We start from the raw sequence: 21,522 nt of genomic DNA on the forward strand, positions 1-21,522 counted from the left end.
ATGCTTATTGCTGTTTTTGTCAAATGACTCTAAAGGTTTTAACTTAAATCAACCCTCTGCAATTAATTCCACTATTAATAGTTTGGATTAAAAGAACTCCATATTCAAGCTTGTACAGTATGATGGATTAGGTCAACAAAAGACAATAATTCATTATTATTTCAATGATGAATTAGTAATAGACATTAATATAATAGACAGTAATGAATGGACTCAGTATGTGCAAACCTCAAGAAAAAAAATGTTGCATACATTGCAGCAAGTCATTAAAACCGAATTGAACATCTTCCACTGGATCATTTCAGGTGTGTGTCTGTGACCACATGTACTGATGCATCTCTAAACCTCACTGTGTCAAAAACTATGCATCAAATTTTAGCAAAGAAGTCTTGCCCTTGTCTGCAGTTTTTTTTTTTTTTTTTATCAATGGTCAGTGTACTTGTCAGTGAATTTGTGAAGAATTGCAAATATTTGGAAACAATAACTGACTCACTTTCATTATGATATTGATACTATTTCTGATGCCAGGTTGAGACTACACAAATTCAGCCCGATTTTGACATCATTTTGTCAAGGTTGGTAAATTTCCAAAGTTATGCCTCAGTATGAAGATAGTGAACAACAATCGTGTGGGTGGACAGGCTTGAAGAACTGAGATTTGTCGTGTGCGGCATCCCACCGCACCACAGAATAAAGTCTAGCATGTCGACTAGTGTGATCAAGGGGGATGTATGTCACCTTGAACGCCTAATCTGACATGGTGACCATTGTGATACACTGAAATATAATCTAGGCCGAGTCTGACCCCAGCTAAGGGTTAACAGAGGAAGTATTTTTAATTAAAATGTCTGTGTTTTTAATCTGAATATAGCTATGCTGTCATCTTTTTATTTACACACATTTCCCTTATCAAACTGATTCTTTTGCCCTCTCAATCCTCACTACAAACATGTTAAAATTTAAAGTTTTAGGAAAACTATTTTTGCAGAATATCACTTCAAAGTCAGATTTGACGGAGAGTAAGCTAAATATGTTAAAATAAATTAATACAAAATTGTGTTCCTTTGTTATTTCGCCTTAATGTTAGAACCTAATGAGAATCTATTTGCCAAAAACCTTCACATGACATAAACCAAGGATGCAAAGTTAGCTGGCCGCTTCCAGACAGATTATCCTGTTTGATATGGTAAACTTGATTCCCTTGTCAAGATCAGTTCCTGGTAGGAAACAAGTGAGAAGAAGTAAACAGAAGTGAATGAAGAAAAAACTTTTGGTGCTGACACTATGATCCTTCACTGCACATCTTTGAATAATGTTGACGTGACATGATACATGAGAATAATAGACTTTTTAGGAGGTGGGGATATTGCAGTTCCTTAATGTAATAATTCCTGGTAATTTATCATGGTTGAAATATGAATGCAGTCTCTGTGTCTAGAGGAAGAAAAGAGGTATGCTCTGTTTTGTTTTGTTTTTTCAATAACTCAGCCCACTCTTCTGCCTGTTGTGCTGTTTGACCAGAGGATGGCAGCAGAAGCTCATATTTTCTGTGTTACACACACCAACTGGTGATGAGGTCAAAGGTCCCTGGATTTCATTCAATTCTACGCTATTCATTCAACTCTATTCATTTCATTCAGTGTGGCTGCAGAGGTCAATCAGCCCAGAGAGTTGCGGTTAAAAGAAGCAAACCCAGAGCTCATCCACAGCACCCGAGGCTCAGTCAGCAGGAGGGCAGCTACAGAGACACACACACGACCCCATGTCCTGACCTGGACAAGTAAAATGTTTTTAGGCTGTGTTGGTAGAGGTTTGCAATGAGTGGGGTTAACTTAACTTGGAGACTACAAATACTGTTCATGCATCAAAAGTGTGTAATTTTACACAGAATTTGTGTAAATGTGCATGTTTAATTGTCTCAAATCTTGATTTAAAAAAATACTACTAATATCTAAAAAACAGTTGTACAGTAATAGTAAAAACAATAGCGGTAGCATTAAAAGAGTTAAAGGGATCATACTGTAGCAACAGCAGGCCTGTTAATACAGAAGTAGGCCTACCAGTACAACAGTATTGACACTGCTTTTAATAACTAAACCAAGCTTTGAAACTTTAAAGATTACAGCAGTCCCACGCATTGTATTATTAGTTGAATATCATTTCTGGTTAAATTTTAACATAAGGCCTTCTTCAGTTTTATTCATTTGTCCATTATGTCATAATTTCAGATATAGGCTTTTCCTAAAAACATCCTGATTTGTTTTCTGTGACTGATGAGTGCAGACTCCAGTGCCTGTTCACAAAGCGTTTCATATGGCTCAGTTTGTGTTAAATGCTTATCGACAGCGTATGAGGATGCTTCATGCTTAAAAATGTTAAATACACAGTCTGTTTGGACATTGTTAAACATGAATGAAGGCGTATTATACTTGTCTTTTTGTGCTCATTATGTTCTTGTTCTTGTCTGTTATGTTTTGCAGTAAGGCCATGTGGGCAGGGTACCTTTGGCTGCATGACACCTGGAAAAATAAATTACTACTGCTTACTTTTACATGACTTCTATTTATCTATTATCTGTGTGGGGAAGAAAATTAACTTTGCTCTTTAGTTGTTTTTATTAGTTAAAAACACGGGGCTTGTTGTGTTCCTGAGTGCCATGGCCATTTTCCAGCCTACAAAGGCTTCCACGGCTCAGTGTGCTTCGTCATTCCTCAGATCAAACATACTCCTGCCCTGTTGCTGAAGGTGCTCGTGTACCCTCTCCATGGATTGCAAGGATTTCATCATACCATGGTATAATACTCTACCTTAATGTAAAACGGGCGAGCAGATCCAGCTGAACTGTTCTGAAGTTGCAGCCTCCTCTCCTGAAATGTTGCTACACATGTATAATTATGTTATTTATACAGAAATTGCTGTTTGCACTTATTGCACTTTCCCCGTCATGCATGGCCGTTGCTTCTGACGTTGTTGATGTTGTGCCAGTATACACTGTATTCTCTTAAACCTTTTATGCCTTTATGTTCTCTATGTCTTGTATGTTGTAAATGTTGTTCACTGCTTGCTGCAACAACAATCGCCCTACGGGAACACAAATAAATTTGAACTTGAACTTGAACTTGAACACATCGTCTTTCATTTAATACTTATTTTAGCTTTAGAATCTTATAATGAAGCTTTTTTTTTTTTAAATAAGGAGATGGCATCCTTGATTTTGTTGTTCCTGTCTTAAGCAAGATTTACAAAATAGCTGCCTTATCTGAATTCATGTTCAGACTCAGACAAATGTTTAAGGTCATATGTTGACTTCAAAATATTTGCCTGTAAACAGTTGGGTCAATATATAATTGCGGGACTTTTTAAGTCCATCTGATATATCTAACACGCATTTTTATTAAAAGTTAAAATACATGTTTTTTTATGTTTATATATGATCATGTTTTCACAAATACCATCATTATTTATTATTGGAAACAATCACTTATTGATAAAAAAAATGGCTGGAAAGTAAAATTGTCAACTAAATAACGATCCGAATTTAATAACAGCCACCTTCTAATTAGCCAAAAAATAATAAAATGAGCTTATTCCAAAATTATTTTGATCATTTTATTTTTATGAAGTTGAGAAAATCATGGCAGATGAGATTTTTTGGGCAATATATCAAATATTATATGGAAAATAACACATTCAACTAAGTTACCAACTGAAAAAACACCTCTCAAGGAGGTGTGGTTTTTTCCAAATCACATGACCTGCACCACATGATGTCATCTCCTCTTGAAGAAAAGACTGGCAAGTCTCCAAGATATGTTCTCTCTCCTCTTTCTTAATTATTTATTGTGAAATAGTGTGTGAGTCAAGTCTGTATTTATTGCATGTCAGCAGTGTTACTGTAATATCATTATAAATAACACTGAATAATAGTTTTACTCTATTATATATGTCATATTTAGAAGGATCTTTCAGGAAAAATGCCATGTGGTATTTGGTTATAAGTGGCAATGCAGACTTTGAAAACAGTAAAAATGTCAACTATGATACCTGTCAACTGTGTTACCCTGTAAAGGTAACTTAGTGGACTAAGAGTGACATAGTTGACACTCATGATATGCTCTTGACACTTTTTTTATAGTTTTCAGGAGTTCTTTTAATATAATACATTTGCAGTAAATAATAATAAAAAAATAAAAAAAACATTGTTTTTAATAAATCTTAAAAAGTAAACAGAGATGCCGGAGAGATGCCGACCCCGCAAAATGGGATGCATACTTTTTGACTGAATTTTGACTGAATGGAACACTACTTTGTTTAATGTGCTATTTTGGTTAAGTTTTGCACTAAATTTAAAGCACTTTTGTTTTTTTGTTCAATGTTTTGACTGAAAGAATTACTATTTTCTGTGTTCACATTTTTTGATTTGCATTGGATGACACTAGTCTTGTTTTTTGAAGGTTATAAGACAGTTTTATTTGGTCACAAAATTTTTCTGTAAAATTGCAAGTGATACATACAAACTAGTTGTATTATTTGTTATGTCACAATGATACCAAATGGTTTTAATTTAATGCAGATGATGAGATGGAATATGCAGTTTGCTAACATAAAATAATAATAAATAGTTAATTTAGTTCATGATTATGTTATATGATGAAGAAATCATTATATTTTTTAATCCAGTCAACTCTGTTACTTTTGTCAACTATGATACCATGCTGTCAACTAAGTTACCATCATGTTTTTTATTGAAAAATATTTAATTGTTCCCTAAACACTAAGTAAATGATTAGAAACGTAGTAGCTGTAAAGTGCATAGCTCACAATAATTGAATTAAGAAAGTTACTATGAATTTCAGAAGTTTTTGGAGAAAATATCCAGACAGTTAAATGCATTCTCTGAAATAAAGGGTTAGAATTATTTATTTATTTATTTAAAAAGGGTAATTCTCTTTATTAATTGGGGATTGCAGTTAAACATGTAGGTAAACGGAAACATATTCTTCCAGGAACAATGGATTTTTTTAATATCTGGTTTGTATCCAAAGTTAAAACTTTACTGTTTTTATCTGTAACATAGTTACCAAATAATCAGTTAACATCTCTGTTTTTAAATAAATATGTGAAATCAGTATGAGCTTGAGCTTGGAAATGACTAAAAACATAAGATTTCAGGGGATACTTTTTAAGGGAAAAAAATAAATATATTAGCAAAAAAATTTTTTTTCCAGAAATTTACAAACTCAAAAAGTCCCGCAATTATATATTGACCCAGTTAGAAGTCTCCACTGCAAATATGTTACACAATACACTTACACAAATCTGTAATTCTGTATGCATATGTATCATTTTTAAAAAAGTGTTGAACTTAGACAGAAACTTTTTTGTCCAGTTCCAAGATATACAGATATACGGTCTTTCAAGTCAAGATTTTAGTCTTTAATACCTCATTTATAACAATTAGTTTGCCAAGAAGCTGCAGTGAGGATGATAAATTCCTGCCTGAACTCGTCTGCCTTATAGTTTGTTTGAAAGACGACTGGCGTGCCACTGAGAGCAACTGGAAACAGACCGAGCGAAGCCTTGAGCTGCATGAAAAGACAAAGATGACCTTCTGTGGACATAACTTTTCCAAATGTACACTTTATTTTAAACAAAAGTACAAAAACAAATGTCAGATATTTACAATACTTGCATGGCAATGTTCACTTTCTTTGGTCATTCTTCCAATTTGATGGTTTTACACAACGCAGGGAACAAACAGCAGCTTGAAAGTCTGAGATGATCACATGCTGAATCTAATATTCAACCAGACGCTGAGCAACCTACCGATGACGCAGAACTGAATCTCTTCCCGTAAAGTCTGCAAGTAATTGCTATCAATTATTGATTTTTGCCGAACCTTTAACAATATAAATAGCAAAAAGAAAAAATAACATCACAAACTTCACAATTACATCCTGGACTCGTACATTTTCAGGTTTAGTAAATGCTTACAGATGACCCTGACCAAAACTGTGACATGTACAGCTGCGCGTCTTCTGTCATATTCTACACAAATTTGACATGAAATCATAAACCCTAGTGCACATTACAAACTGAAGCAATTACAGGTAGATTTTCAAAAAAGGCAAGTGTATCATAATAGCTATTTTTTTTTTTTTTCAAAAGAAACTCCCATCCTTCCTGTGGGCTCACTTATTACAAAAGGCGGCCAAAAAAATGGTTCGTACCGCAACAATGGACAGTGATGTAGCACAAACTGAGAATTTCACCAACACGTGTTCCTAGTCTTGATAGATAAAATGAAAAATAAATCCTTGCCACTTGTACGGCTTTAAGGACACTCTCTTGAAGAATAAGTATCTGTGCAATCAAACTATCGCCAATAACAAAGAGTCATGATTTACATTCTTTGAAAAACCTACATGTTTATGTTGTAGAGTGATGATGGCCGGTCTACATATGACAAAAGACAGGCAGAGTGACTTGAGTGTCTGTACATTTCTCACCTGATAGCAAAGCAACACAGACAAAAAAATAAAATCATGTCACATCAAAGAACTTTGTGGCACATCACCTACTTTCCTGCACTGCTAGGGGACATACTGTATGCCTTATAACCCGTAAATCATATCGCCGTCTACATCTAATGCAGAGCATAACTATACACCCTTAGCCCTTTCAGCAATTTCATCTCAACTTTAACGTTTCATGCACGGACAAATAAACTGAAATGTATGCACAAATGAGCAAATTCAACACACTGAACTTGAAGGCAGAGTCTGTCTGATTGTAATGGAAGTTAAGAAATATTGATGACGATGGTTCTTCGTCCCTCCAGTGTCTTTGAGGGTCAAAGAGACAAACGTAGACTAATGAAGGCCTACACATCCTTACAGCGAAGGCAACTGGTCTAGTAGTAATTCTACTGGTATCAACTAATAAAACCAAAAAAAAAAAAAATTGCATTTTTTCAGTTTCCCAAATCCCCTCTAACGAATATGAAACCTAATAGTACACAAGTTTACATAGTATGTATCAGTAGTGCAGACAAGTTATGTATATCACATACGGCATCCTTGGATATGCTTTTTTTTTTCTTCTTTTTTTTTTGGAAAATTCTCAGGGTCAGGGAAATTCTCCCTGACACCGAATCCAGATGGTCTTCATCCAAATATGCGCTCATTTTCCCCCAAAGATAGAAGTGAAGAGAAATATGCAAAAGCTTCTTCTTGCTGCTTCCTCACTGGAGGGGAAAGAGTGGATCAAAACCATATTATGTAAAAGAGAATCTATTCATCATTGGTGCTTTATTTATGTTCATGCTAGAGAAGATAAAATGAAAAAAGATTTCTTCTTAAAAAGTTTTATTTACATGTTGCTTATCCCCCCTCCCCTTTTCTTGGCTTAAATATATATTTCATATATGTCAGCTTGTTATTTTGTTACATGTGTGTCTGTCTATACTTTTAAAAAAAAGTCAGTGCAGTGTGTTTTTGACCTCTACCTTTCACATGCTCAAAGGATGGCTCCTGTTTCTCTACACCTCTGCTTTTTGGCTGTTCTCCTCCACCTTCTCCTCCAGCTTTTTCTCCTCCTCAGAAGATCCATTCTCCTTCTCACCAGTCTTCCAGCTTCCCTGCCTTTTTCACACAAAAAAAAACTGTCAACTGACATGCTTGTACAATCCATCCATTTATGGTAGCTTTATATATATATATATATATATATATATATATATATATATATAAACAAAACAAACAAAACAAAACATTAATTGCACCTTGTGATAGAGAGCTGGGTGTGTAGAATAATAGTTATTGTACGCTGCTCAATGAATGTGAGGCTCTTTGTCACTTCCTCTATTTAACAGCTTGAGCTATGCACTGTTATTTATGTGTTAGTTAGGTGTTGATGACTTGTATCACAGTGACAATATTCAGATTAATATCACATTACTGTATGTTGATGTAACTGAATTATGATTTATTTGCAGATGGGTTTGGGTGTGACTTCTTACTTGGATTTCTTCATGTACACCCAGTATGCCAGGCCTATAACCATGGCGGCAAGGACAAGACCCACTACGACACCGACCACCAGCTTAGTTTGCTCACTGTCGTCCGACTGGTCTGTAACGAAGGTAAAACAAAAAAAATGTGGATGTGGAGACAAATTTCATCTTAAAAACTCTACCTCCTCAATGTAGGTTAGCATGGGGAGGGAAGAGCATTATCATGTACAATAAATGCATTGATGAATGGACACACCCACACTGTAAATGATTATGACTCTGATAGAGTTAAATGTAAATGATGGCGATTCTTAATTTGCGACTCTTTTCACAAGCCAATGAGAGCATGGACCAAGAGAGATTTTTGTCAGGATGCTGGTAGCTCCATTCCTCTTACGTCTCCATGTTTGTACATTTATTTCACAGTTCAAAACATTTACTGTACCAGCAACACACTGTATAAAAATTAATTTCACAGTAGTGGAGTCCTAAATCTCTAAAGAGCATATATGCATAATAATAGAGCCTCCTTTGCAGTAAATACCACATTTTTTTTCATAGCCCTCAATAATCCCCGCTCCCCTTTCTTACAAGCAAGAAGACCGCTACAACTTACCTTGTTTATCCATTCTCACCTCCACAATTACTGAAATTAGATATAAAATAACATTAACGTCCAACCAAAATAAATAAATGAATAAATAAATAAATAAATAACTTAATAAAAATAAGCATCTATTGGTCAAGCTATAGGAAATTCTCTAGACTACTTTTATTCTACTTTTGCATGCAAATAAAACATGACTCAGAGAGGGAAAGGATAGAGGCCAGCATCCCAACATACACACACCAAGTAAGGGGAGAAGAAGAAGGTGAAATGTGTTCCCAAACACACAGGGATGAGAGCAAAGAGGAGACTGGCAGCAGTGCTGGAGGACGGTGTGTGTCCGGGGCTGAGTGCATGCACAGACTAGGTTCGGCTAGGTAAATGACAGTGATATAGTGATGAATTAAAAGGTTTGCAGAGTAAGACCCGGTGATAATTGTAAGGCAAACAACTGCTCACTAAAAATCAATATGCAGGGCAAGAAAACATTTCTGAGCCTGTGAAATGTCGCCCGGGGGAAAATGCATATATTCCATGAAGTAAAGTATTTTCTTAATCTACAACAACTCCATGCGTGAAACCCAACACCGTGCCTTATCATTTTAAACCCCGAACGTTGCACTCAGAGAATGTATTTATTTCTGCTTTCCCCCCTTAAATGTCCCTGTTCTTACAACAGCTTGATACACTTAGTAGGCTACGAAATCATGTCATAAAGATTTATGTCGGCCAAAATAGCTGTGTAAACTCATTTCCTGAAAATAGAAAAGTGTGTCAGCTGAGCTTAGGTGGGTCTTCCCTCCATTAAATCCCTGGCAAATGACTGACGTTTCTAATGTAAAACATCAAAATTATGTTAAGTCAACATGCAGACAGACAGTGGAAAGAGAGGGTGAGAGCATATCTAAACAGGCGGATTATTGAGTTGTGCTTTAGGAGGGATGTGGAGGACGGGGAACTAGAGGTCACACTTTCACATCATACTTACTGGGTGACAACTGTATGACCCTGGTGTCCTGGCCAAGCTCATTGTACACCGTACAGGAGACAGACAGGTTCACAGTGGGCACCACAGTGATCTTGTGTGTGATCTTGCCATTGATGAAGGGACTCTCATCAAGCTGAACAATATGAGAGAAACACAGCAGTTAGTATTTGGTTCATCTGAGACAATGTGAAATTTTTGTGGATTTCATATCATGTCATATCATGTAACTGTGAAGTAACACACTTTCCCCATTGCATTCTGAGTAATATTATTTCCTAGCACTAGGGGGCGATGTTGTGATCTAGATGACTCAGCCTTCCTGACAAAGAGAGAGCGTGTGTGCCTTTGGGATATAGACACTGAGGTCTCAGAGGAAAACCCCAGACACAAAGGCAAACTGCCAACACCCTTTTCACATCCTTTACATGTACAAGAGGATGTGTCTACTTTGTAAATAGCCGCTTCTGAGCTTGTATTTGAGTCTTGCATTATTCCCTCTGAATAGGCTTTAAAGGCTGCCACCTCACATGGCGCGAGGAGAGGGAATAAACTTTGTCTGAAACGTGTGTTTGTTCCCAAATGCACTGTCACTCAGTGAAATAGGTCAGTGCACTTTTGGAGTTGATTAACTGCGCTGCAGGTTTTGAGTTTGTCTGCACGTATAAAACACAAAGGTTAGACACAAAAGGAATTACAAAAAGAATTGTTGCCAGTCTACACACACAGACATTTATATCCATGTGTACAAATCCCCCCCCCCCCCCCCCCCCCCCCCCCCCCCCCCGACCGCCCCACCCATCACCACCACCACCACACACACACACACACACACACACACACACACACAAACCCCATGTGCACATCATTTCACCCTGCCTTTTTGTGGGGTTTTGCTATAAGGGCACACACACACACACACACACACACAGGTATTCCATAAATAAGAAAAAATGGCTTTTTTTTGTCTTGACAATCTGGTGCATAATTAAATGAGCAAGCTTCAGGAAAAATGAAGAAATTTACACTCCGGAAACACTGTGCTTAACCCCTTAGAGCTGGTTGGACCAGTTAATTTGAAAAGTGTGACAGTTGGGGTACAGTGTCAAACGGCTCTACGCAGGAAACAGGAAACATTTCACTCTCTGCAGTAAAGTGTGACTGCTAAAGCAAAGCAAGAACTGCCTCGTGACCAAGACACTGACAGTGAACCTCACATTGTTTTCTGTCTTTGTGACAGTCTGATAAAAGGGAGCTTAAACAGCTGCCTCTGTAGAGTCACACCTCCCTATTTTGGCTTACTAACATGATGTACTTCACAGGGTCTTTGTGAGGAAAATGATGCTTTACAGAGCTAAAGAAGCACATGAACTTGGCAGAGTTTTTTCTTTGCTGCCTGAAAAAAAAAAAAACACTGGTTGTTCTGTGTTGCATCTAGTCTTTCCATATAAATATATTTTCCCCCAAAGGTTTTCAAATGAACAATGCACTCAAGCGCAAAATGGTTCTACATATATACTCCAAAAGCGCTTGTATTCATTTGGCTCCATAGAGATCCAGCATTTACATGGTGCTGAGAGAATTGATGTTACATCTTTACAACTTGGTGGAAAACATCCAGATATTACCCTTGGTTACCTATAAATTGTACTGCTGTTGCTGCAGTGAAACATGCCTCTCGCTATCAAAACATGAATTTCTATGACGACCATGATTGTCTGGGCTGTAACATGAAGACTTCTTTATGCTAAAAGTTCAAGTGTTTTATTAACACACAGCCAGGCTGGAGCAATTGGTTAAAATTCAGTCCAGATTTAAAGAGCTCATTTCAATTCACTGCACTACACACAACAGTATTAAATGCAGAAGACGACAGACAGGACAGTACCAAAAGGTCACATATATACATCTAAAGTCACAAGACAAAGTGCCGTATCCTTGAGGTTGGGCAGAACTGGGGGAAACAAGTTTCTGTTAGGCGCTCTGTCCTTCCACCGAGGATCTATAGCGCCTCCCAGAGGGCAGCAGCTGGATACGGTGGTGAGCTAGCTGGGTAGAGGGGATCTTGCTTATTTTGTTTGCATGCTTAATGGTGCATTGGTTATATACGGACTCAAGTAAAGACAGGATGCAGCTGGTCTTTTTTTTTTTTTTTTTGCTTTGTTGACAATCTTTTTTATTTTATGTGTGGCTCCATACTATGCTGTTACTGACAGGGTTAGGGTGCTTCGAATGATAGTGATGTAAAACTGGACCAGCCTGACACTGAATTTTTTGAGTTGTCTGAAAAGCTTAAGCTTTCTTGATGATGTGGCTGGAGTTAATGTCCCATTTCAGGTTACTGGTTGTGTGAGGGCCAAGGTATTTTAAGGAGTAGGTTATAGTAATTGGTTGACTGTTGATTTGGATGGGTGTCTTTATTGTCTTGTTTCCGTCTATGACTATTTCTTGGGCTCTGGTTGTGTTTAGGACCAGATTTTCCCGGCGTTAGGGGATTTCATTGTCTCTGGGAATGAACCCAAAAAATCTGGTGTCATCAGCGTATATCAGTATCTTGATGGAGCGTCAGTAGATCCAAAGTTTGCCAACATAGACAACCTGGCTCCTGTTCCTCAGAAAGTCCAGAATCCAAAGACAAATGGAAAGGTCAATATCCTGGAATTTCTTCAGGGACTAATGGCATTAAATTCTCAACTAAAATCAGCAAATAGCATTCGTGCATAGGTGTGGTTAGATTCCATCATCTGTGGAGCGGTTTGGACCACAAGCATGCAAGGACAGAGAAGTTCAAAACATCCTGCCTGGAACATTTCTTAAAGCCCCCATTTCTTCTCTCAGCCATTTAAAGTCACTATGTAAAATTGCATTGAAATGAGGTCCCTTTAGACAAAAAACATGGAATAAGCATAAAGCACAAAGCGCAAAACTCGGCAGGAGCACCAGTGCCCCTTTACATGAGCCACTTTACATGAATATCAGTGGTTAACAAATATATTTATCAATCTGAAGGGGCTGACTAAGCTAAAAGAAACAATAGGGAGCTAGACCTGGAGAACTTTATAATGGTGCAGAGCAGCAGGAGGGTGCTTTCTTACAACTGAGACAAAGTTATGTAGGCAATTTTACATGAAGCAATTTTAAGCCATTAATTTTCCTAATCATATCCATATGTGTTTTTGTTTGTGTTTTAGCTTTTATTTTATTTCATTTTTATTTTTATCTTTATCAGCAGGGACCCTTGGACCTATTGGATGTAATTAAACAGGGAATCTCAAGACTTTTCTCCAGTCTGAACAGAAGGCACTTGGGTGGATCTGTGAATGTTGTTAACCACAACAGTCCAACCAAATATCAAAAGTGGTGAGAAGTGGCTAAAACTAAATCTGGTTGTGAAATAAAGCTGACTGCTGATGACCAGCTACCAATGAGTCGCCACTGTTCTGTCTTAGCATGCTTCCTCTACAAGTGCAACAAAAAAATGGGTAGACGTTGTGCATACTCTGTGTGGTAGCAGTTGAATGAGGGATCATGGCTTTGAATACTGCTTTTCAATTATAAGAACAAATGCATGTGCAATTACCTGATTATCTGATACACATGACCTTCAGAAATGTGAACAATTATCACAATGAGTATTTCATGTTATGAGGAGCAGGGCTGAGTAAGTGCGCATACCGAGGTGCCATTGATGCTCCAGGAAACAGTGGGCTTTGGTGAGCCTTCAGCCTCACAGATCAGGATCTTGTGCCGTCCATCTTCACTGCGCTTTTTGGACAACTGTCTGATAACTGGAGCGCCTGGAAAAAAAATACATCTCCTCAGCTACAATAAACGGAGAAAATAACTACATTTGTCATACTACATCACTTGGATGAGTAGCATTGGCTTTTCGTTAAGGTCCACATCAAAGATAACCGAGGAACATCTCGCCCCAGTCCCTACCTTCGACAACCAGCTCAAAAGAAGCTTTTCGGCTGAGAGGGCCCATCGTCACTTCGCACTCATAGCGGCCAGAGTCAGAGTAGGTCAGCTTGGTGAACTTTGGCTCCTTGTCTATCTTAACATTATCCTGATAAAATAAAGGAAGACTATTAGCACTACTGATAACATGCCCGCATTTTTTCACAATAATTTATTGCATTACTTTAGCTAAGACCACCTATTTAGGCTTTGATATTTGATGATTTCTCACCCACCTTTGACCAGGACACTGTTGGTTTTCCAGATGCATTAAAATACAACGCCAGGTCCACAGCATCACCAGCACTCTTGAGGATCTTTCCAGATGGGTTTAACTTGATGTCGAGGTCTAAAAAGAGAATTTATGTTGTGAAAAGACGGTTCACAAACCCAGAGAAGGATCAAGACATTACATTCCTTCTCTTAACCATGAAAATTCCTGCAAGCGGCTCAAAGCTTCTTCACAGATGCAGCTTATTAAAAGGCACAATGGTTGTCACTAAGCACACTTTTGTGCTTAGTGACTTTTATCACGAAAGTATGGGAAACTAAGACACAGGCAAATAGATGCCAGAAATGCTTTTCTTCTCTGACAGTGTGTGCTTACATAACAGCAAATGAGATAAAAAAAAAAAAGAAAAAATACAGTTCACTAACAATCAAACAGTGAATCTTTCTGTAATCATTAGTGTTGAGATGTGTTTATTACAAACTAGGATTCTTTATGTTTATAATTTCCTGGTTTCTGGCAAAAGTGCAGCAATCTGTAATCAGTAATTGGAAAAATGGCCCTGATCTTACAATCGACTGTGATGTGCCTGGAGGCTTCCAGCGTGGGGTCATCGACAAGAGAGCATTTGTATTCGCCAGTTGTGTAACGTGTGACATCTGTCAAGGTGTAACTGTCTGAGTTTTCCACTTTCACCACATCTCCCTGCAAAGACAAAATGGTACATTTAGACCATCACACCCTGGCAGGTGCTCAATTGAAAATACATTATCAAAGAGAAGGAACAGACAGTCATTATAACAAGTTTACTGAAGCAGGGCTGTACTAAATGTGGATGGGAGGAATACCTGTCATCCTTTGATGAGGGATATTAATGAGTCTACCTTAAGGTTGAAGTTAAAGCTGGTAGGCGCTGGATTCCCATCTGCTACACATTTGAGAGTCACATTGTCTCCCTCTATGAAACGGCCCCCAGAAATGACTTCAAGGCTGATGTTCTCTGTGCGGTCTGTGGAGAGTCAGCAGTAAGAGAATTATGGAGAGGGAAAGTTAGCCAGCGAGAGAGAGAAACGGGGTATAAATGCATCTGGGGGTGAAGGGGTATATGAAGAGGAGTATCTGCCCCTGGCAGCTTATAGCAGAACTGCACAGAGGCGCTGTGCTAGAGTGCTGCAGTGGTCCACAGAGCTCTACCTTCAAGCCTCAGTAATGGTTATAGCCACCAAAAGCAGTCGAGAAGATGGTTGAACTGCAATCACATCCTCGGGCACTAGACCAAACAATCCTTTCAAACCCCAATGTTGCTGAAAACTGCCCACACTGCTTTTAAGAACATGTTTAAATTCTCTTCTAGCAGCGATGGGCTCGATTTGAAAGGTCATCTTGAGCAGATAACATTAATCATTTATGCTCTGCTCAGTTTCACTCCCACAAAAGACTTATCATCACCTCATTTTTGAATTATCGCCATTAAGGTGTCATTACTGTTATCTGTTTTGGGGAGGTGTAAATGAAGCCTGAACATAAGACAAGCAGCAATCTGCCTGTTGATTTGTTTCTATTTGATAATGAGCCGATATCGGCCAGCGTTAATGATCAAAGCATTTTTCAGTGTAAAGTATTCTTAGCGTAATCCTTTAAATTCTGTCAGACATAGCATATTTAATAGACAAAAAATATCCATTTCACCAGTTCAACTTTAGAGCAGAAAGATAGCACCTCATGAATTTTCTACAATCAATCATTTGTCTCTTTCTGTTTTTAAACTCCACTCTCAACCTTAGGAGAAGTTTTTTTTTGTGTGCAAATGTCAGAATCATTAAGCTTAATTGGTCAAAAAAAAAGGTCATAAAAAAACATCATGTCACTGACATCTACTGTAGATGTGAACAGGCACTATAATTTCACCTGTATCAATAAACCTATCCACCTATCCACACTGAAAGATCATTTTTTCAAAACAGAGAAGAGAAAAAGCAATTCCTAGCAGAGCTTCTGAAAAGTGTTATCGGTTCCACTATGATACAGTAGAATTGGCAGAATGCCATAAAAAAAACATGGAAAAACACCCATTTTTGTCAATATTAGGCTAGAATGAAACAGAATTATGTCAGGAATATTTACTTGTCATGGTTTTTGTTAATGGAACTGCCAAAGGAATTTGCAAACAAGCATTTCAGTCATTAAATCCTTGACAAATATATCACTGTACGTCTTGTGAGGACAGCGAGAGAGAAAACAGCAGTTTCAGAAGTTGGTACAGCTTGGAAAGTTTGTCCAGTTAATGTAGCTGGCAGGGTTTGGTGACTGTGTGTGTGCTCACAGGTGATGGTGAAGGTCACAGGAGAGGACACTTGCTCCTGGCCGACAGTGTCCTGGCTGCTGCAGGTGAACTGGGCATGAGCGTCTTCCTTCCCAGCAGAGTACTCCAGTACAGAGGAGGTGGTCAACAGGCCAGTAATAGGGTCCTCCTGTACTGAGGTATGGATGAGAATCCCTGCAAAGAAAACAAACAACACTGACTGGTACAGCACCACGGCAAAATATAACCCCAGTAAACAATGGTCTAATGATTGCAGTCTGTAGCTGCAGAAAAATGTAACTGGCCCGAACAGGGAGGAGAAAAACGTGTCAAATCCCATTCTGATGATTATTTGTTTAAAGGAACATGCAAATTTCCTATGGGTAGCATTTCATGTTAGCTTAGCATAAAGACTTGAAGTCTATGGGAGTCGTTAGCCTAGCTCGGTCAAAGTGAAAAAATAAACCTTACAGCAACGCAGAGGCTGTCTTATTTACATTTAAAAAGATTTAAAATATATATGTTGGAATTTAAAAAAGAGAGAGCTGTTTCAGGAGAAGTTAGATGGTGAAACTGCTGAAAACATTTATCCCTCCATCTATCGCAGTGATCCGTGCTCTGCTGATGGTGTAGGAAGATCCAACACAATTTAACTTGTTGTAAAATGACTCTTGCTTTTTTTTCTTAATTTCAGTGATACATGATACATTATATATTGTGTAAATAAGACCACTTTGGAGTTGCTGTAAGGTTAAATTTTGATTTTGATAGAGCCAGGCTAACGACTCCCATAGACTTCAAGTCTTTATGCTAGGCTAACACAAAATGCTACCCAAAGGAATGGAACCACTGGACATACAGAGGTGAAAATGAAAAAGTGAAAATGGGGTGTTTTGCCTAAAGTGCTGGAGCATTCCTTGAACAGCAGAAAATTATGCAACAGGATGAAAACCATACACACCTTTCCCATCAGCTATCAGGGGTTTATTGTCCTTTAACCATGTGATATTTGCAGCTGGATTGGCATCTTTTGCAACACATTCCCCTAGCTGTGAAACAAAAAAGATACAACTTTAAAATAATGACAGAACCCTGCATTCAACACAGATGTACAGAAATATTTAGAAAATGTCTATTTGATGAATTTAGGATTAATCTGAATCTTTTTAATTGACCAAATATCTGTGCAAATGAGGTCTTTTTAGTGCCTCTACAGCATTTGAGGACTCTAGTTTTCTACGCAATAGACCATGAAATGCCCAAAGCATTTCTAAAGCCTCTCAGATCCTTTGGGTCTTTTAATTGCAGTAGGGGGGATTCTGCTGTTTACTAATTCATGAGAATCACTTCAAAGAACTCATTACTTCAGTAACATGGTCTTTGGTATGCCTCAAGATACCTTAGCTCAAGTGAGGGATTTCCCTTGATGGTTTACTGCTTAAAATAATGTAGGTATAAGCAATGTTTATCATTCAAAATCCCACCTTAGTTGGTTTGCCAATCTCCAGTTCCTTAGCCTTTTCAGACAACTCCAGCCCTGACGGAGCCTCTGCAATACATCAAAATCGGGGTTACTCAACAACGCGTTTTTGTTACTCATTCAAATTCTGCATGTTGCTCATGTTGTTCATTGAAACACCTGAAAAAAAGTCTTATTTAGAAAACGATGATGCTATTTTATTCTCATGCCGCTTTGAACTCACTGTGGATCAGCACATTGACTGGGTATTCGGTTATGTCGGCGCCAGCCACTATCATGCAGGTAAAAGTCTTCTGGTCACTTAGTTTGGCCGCAGACAGCAGCAGGCTGGAGTTTTCTGCCATGCTCACGCGGTCCTTGTATTCATCTTGGGCGAGGACTGAGGCACTCTGGTCTTTTTTCCTGACCAGCAGGTCTCCTCGAATTGCCTCTCCTTTGTCCTGAGGGAAAAGTAGTTTGTACATGTCTCTTACATTTGTCAGTGGCCTCTAGCTCAAATAAAAGCACATACTGTTGTCTGTTGTAAAATAGCCGTTCATGTTCAGTGTCATATGGAGGAGCAGATGCACGGTCTATTGCACAGCATATGCACTCAGACTGGGTGTGGTTCAGACATGATAAGTGGGTGTCAGGCAGTCTTCACCATTTTGAATCCATTAACCTCCATGAGGGAATGACTTACATATTTCCATTTAGTGATCAAAAGGTCCTCTGGCTTTGCTTTTCCATTGTTGCATGGCACCTCAAGTGTTTCTCCATACAGGCCGATAACAGTCTCCAAACTGTTCACTGAGAAAGAAAAAGCAAAATCACAATTTGTAATTATTTTTCACTGGGGACTAATCCAGGCAGCTTAAACATTTAGCTTAAACTTTTTTGAGTGAAAAATCTACTTTAGATTCTGAATGCTTCAAAGTTCTCTTTTCTGTACATATTTGACTGACATACATCAATACCTTTTTAGCATCTGCCTAAAAAACCCCTAAGAAAAGCAGTTTTATAGCCTACTGCAATTAAACTGCTCTTTCCAAAAAAAAAAAAAAAAAAAAAAAAACGTTCCCTGCCCTAAATTTCATTCAAAACATTGCCATGGAGACAAAGTGCTTGAGAGGGGGATGGGAGGGTATGGTGCCGGCAGAAGTCTTTCAATGAGTTGGGATGAGGGGTTACAGCCAGAGGGCCACAGGGAAAAGCAGATTTCCATGGAGCAACTGAAAATAAGGTGTTGCTCAGTTTTCCACATCCAGAATTCACATTTCAGCCCTCTCAGAGCTCACGCTGAGGGGAAGGCACGAGTGGGTGGATGCAAGTGACAGAGTTATGAGGTAAAATCCAAACAAAGCTCATCAAGTGCCCAGTGGAAATGCATGAGTGCAAAGCAGGAGCCATCCATCGCTTTATCTCCTAAACAAATGGCACATAATGAGCTTGTGTGTACGCGTAAGTTCACAACAAGCAAGATAACGCAAATGTTCTGTGCTCATTCAAATCTGAACTCGTCTGAATCTACTCACGCACAAAGCAGCTACACACCACAGTGTCGCTATTGTCTGACTGCAACAATAGTTGTGTTTTTACTCCCCATGTAATCTCATCAGTTTTTAGAGGAGAATAGATTAGAGTTTCTTCACAGTGACACCATGATGGACGATTTATTTATTTGTTTTCTCCATGCCATCAATTTGAATCCTGATTGAATAAAACTAAATGCTTTCACTATGGTTGCCGTTGTTCACATGAGGCTAGAGTAGGGCTGCACAATTAACCGAAATCATCTTATGGATCGGTGTAATATCCAAATTGCAGCTGCTGTAATATTTTGATGAAGGTTAAATGTGACAGTATACCATTATAAGTGAAGTATTGTGGAGCAACAGAGATTCTTTGCCCTACAAGTCATATTCGTCAGACATAAAAAAAAAAAAAAAAAGCTTTGGTGAAGACCCCAGCGAAAATCACATCATCCTTAATTTATTTACTATGTTTTGCCAGTTAAAATGAAAATTATGATGCCAAAATGATCCCTCCCAGTACAACTGCAAATATTATCACAATATCTATCAAAATAATTGCAATCTTTTTTTTTTTTTTTTTTTTTTTTTTACCATATCGTGCAAACCAAGGCCAGAGTAACAAATAGCTCCATGCATCTTGTATGTGCACAATGGAATCTAATGCCAGAGTCAACAGTTTACTCACTGCATGGAGGCTATTATGCATCCTGCGCCTTAACAAACATGATTATTGTCGAGAATTGACAATAAAATCACGTGCAACACTGTATGTGTCTATAATTCATGGAGTCAACCCAGTAACCTCATCAGATAATTGTTAACAGTTGTGATTTATTATTTGATTAAGGCTACAATCTGCAACTTTTTGCCTCAAGTCAGTGAAGTCTATTGTTAGGAGAGCCCCCCCCCCATCCGCTCATGAAGTTCACGCTGCAACACCTGTCACTCATCTTGATGAGCGGTCTACTTTGAAACAGCATCTAGTCTGAGGCTGCAGCAACTAGCATCCATAATGTCGCTACAGGCATTATAGAAGCAGATGGTGAATGCAGGCAATCTATAATAAAAAACAAAATAAAATAAAATAAAATAAAGAAAGATTTTGGAAAGGGCTCGTCTGTAGTCTGTAGAACATACCCTAAAACCACAGAAACATCACTGAAAATCAATTCCAGGCAAACAGGGTACACAAAGCTGTGACAGACAGAAACAGAGTGATAATGTATACTATTTCACTGCCATTGTATTGTGAAAATGTTGCATATTGTGGCTTTAACTGTTCATTTTCAAAGCTGTCCAACCAATCAAAAACAAACTATAAATTCAGACACCTATAGGTACAATCCCTGCATTCAAATAAAGCTGTGCAACATTTGACTGTTTGTCTGTATGGAGAAAAACAAATCTCACATTTTCAGATGCTCACGATTTCAGCCAGTAATCCTAAACCAATCTGTGCAAAATTCCCACTACATTACAATTAAATCGTTGTCTGCATTTGCTCCCCTCATTGTCTGTGATTTACAACACTTTAAGTTTGCATTCATGTGGCTCCACTCATGGCTTGGCTAAGGAAAAGGAAAAAGGATTAACTCACTTCATTCCTAGAAGCATTTGCACATCATCTCCTATTAGCTATACTTTTCTCAGTTTGAATGTTGATAGGACAAAACTTCAGATTTGATTGCCATGACACTGGAGTAACAGCTACTGCAGACACAGTGTATGTTCCAGGTAACACTCTTTGTTTGGAGCATGTGCAGCAGACGCAGCAGCAAACACTGTTGGACTGTAAATTTGTGTCTGTATTTTACTGTCTAGTTCACACACCTGATTTTGGCAACTGGGGATACATCAGTTGGATCCACCTGAGAAGCTCCTGCAGATTGCTGCTGTGAAAACAGCATGTTGATGCAGCCATCCTACATCTTTGTTCTGGCGTTCTCATATAAAGCTAATGAAACTGGCTGCCATGCTTGAATGAGCCTCAGCTAGATGTGCATCTTTCTGGCTCGGGCAGAGAAGATTGCACAAAAACTAGAGACATTGTAAATCTATTAGAGAAGGGAATTAATGAGCTCTTGGTGCAAAACAAGGGAATATTTGGAAGTAAAAAAAAACCTGCTGCTATAGATATAGGCTGTCCCAAATCCATGTTGTGATTTCCTTGTGCATTTATTTTTGGAGCTTTGTGAGAGAGCGACAAACAAAGGGCCTGCCTGTACATGTAGCCTAAAAACCACATGTTGGGTACCTGGGCCTGCTGGTGCCAATCTGGTGGTCATGGAAACTCCCTCTTTTTTTTTTACTTTTCAGAATCTAGTTAGCAGAAGGAGACTGTAGCCTAACAGTTGCCCATTACTTTTCTAATGCCCCAAGAAAAGCACTGCATAATCTGCAGAGTTGAATTTTAGGAAACTCATAAAGTTGC

General features: G+C 38.3%; 1 protein-coding gene across 1 annotated transcript in view; it reads right to left on the minus strand.

Annotated features, from left to right (window-relative positions):
• Positions 1-5,620: 5,620 nt before the first annotated feature.
• Positions 5,621-21,522, minus strand: part of LOC115370728 (CD166 antigen homolog) — a 35,735-nt gene continuing 19,833 nt past the window's right edge. Inside the window, exons 2-16 of the mRNA XM_030067883.1 lie at positions 18,260-18,366; positions 17,801-18,017; positions 17,582-17,646; positions 17,059-17,146; positions 16,119-16,292; positions 14,680-14,804; positions 14,368-14,500; positions 13,803-13,915; positions 13,549-13,675; positions 13,282-13,403; positions 9,610-9,742; positions 8,631-8,660; positions 8,021-8,132; positions 7,508-7,643; positions 5,621-7,246 (exon numbers count right to left, since the gene is read on the minus strand). Coding sequence (XP_029923743.1) covers positions 7,541-7,643; positions 8,021-8,132; positions 8,631-8,660; positions 9,610-9,742; positions 13,282-13,403; positions 13,549-13,675; positions 13,803-13,915; positions 14,368-14,500; positions 14,680-14,804; positions 16,119-16,292; positions 17,059-17,146; positions 17,582-17,646; positions 17,801-18,017; positions 18,260-18,366 — 1,649 coding nt within the window. The 3' untranslated portion in view covers positions 5,621-7,246; positions 7,508-7,540. The remainder of the gene's footprint in view (positions 7,247-7,507; positions 7,644-8,020; positions 8,133-8,630; positions 8,661-9,609; positions 9,743-13,281; positions 13,404-13,548; positions 13,676-13,802; positions 13,916-14,367; positions 14,501-14,679; positions 14,805-16,118; positions 16,293-17,058; positions 17,147-17,581; positions 17,647-17,800; positions 18,018-18,259; positions 18,367-21,522) is intronic.

The sequence above is a fragment of the Myripristis murdjan genome, chromosome 13, assembly GCF_902150065.1.
Source record: "Myripristis murdjan chromosome 13, fMyrMur1.1, whole genome shotgun sequence".
Classification (NCBI taxonomy): domain Eukaryota; kingdom Metazoa; phylum Chordata; class Actinopteri; order Holocentriformes; family Holocentridae; genus Myripristis; species Myripristis murdjan.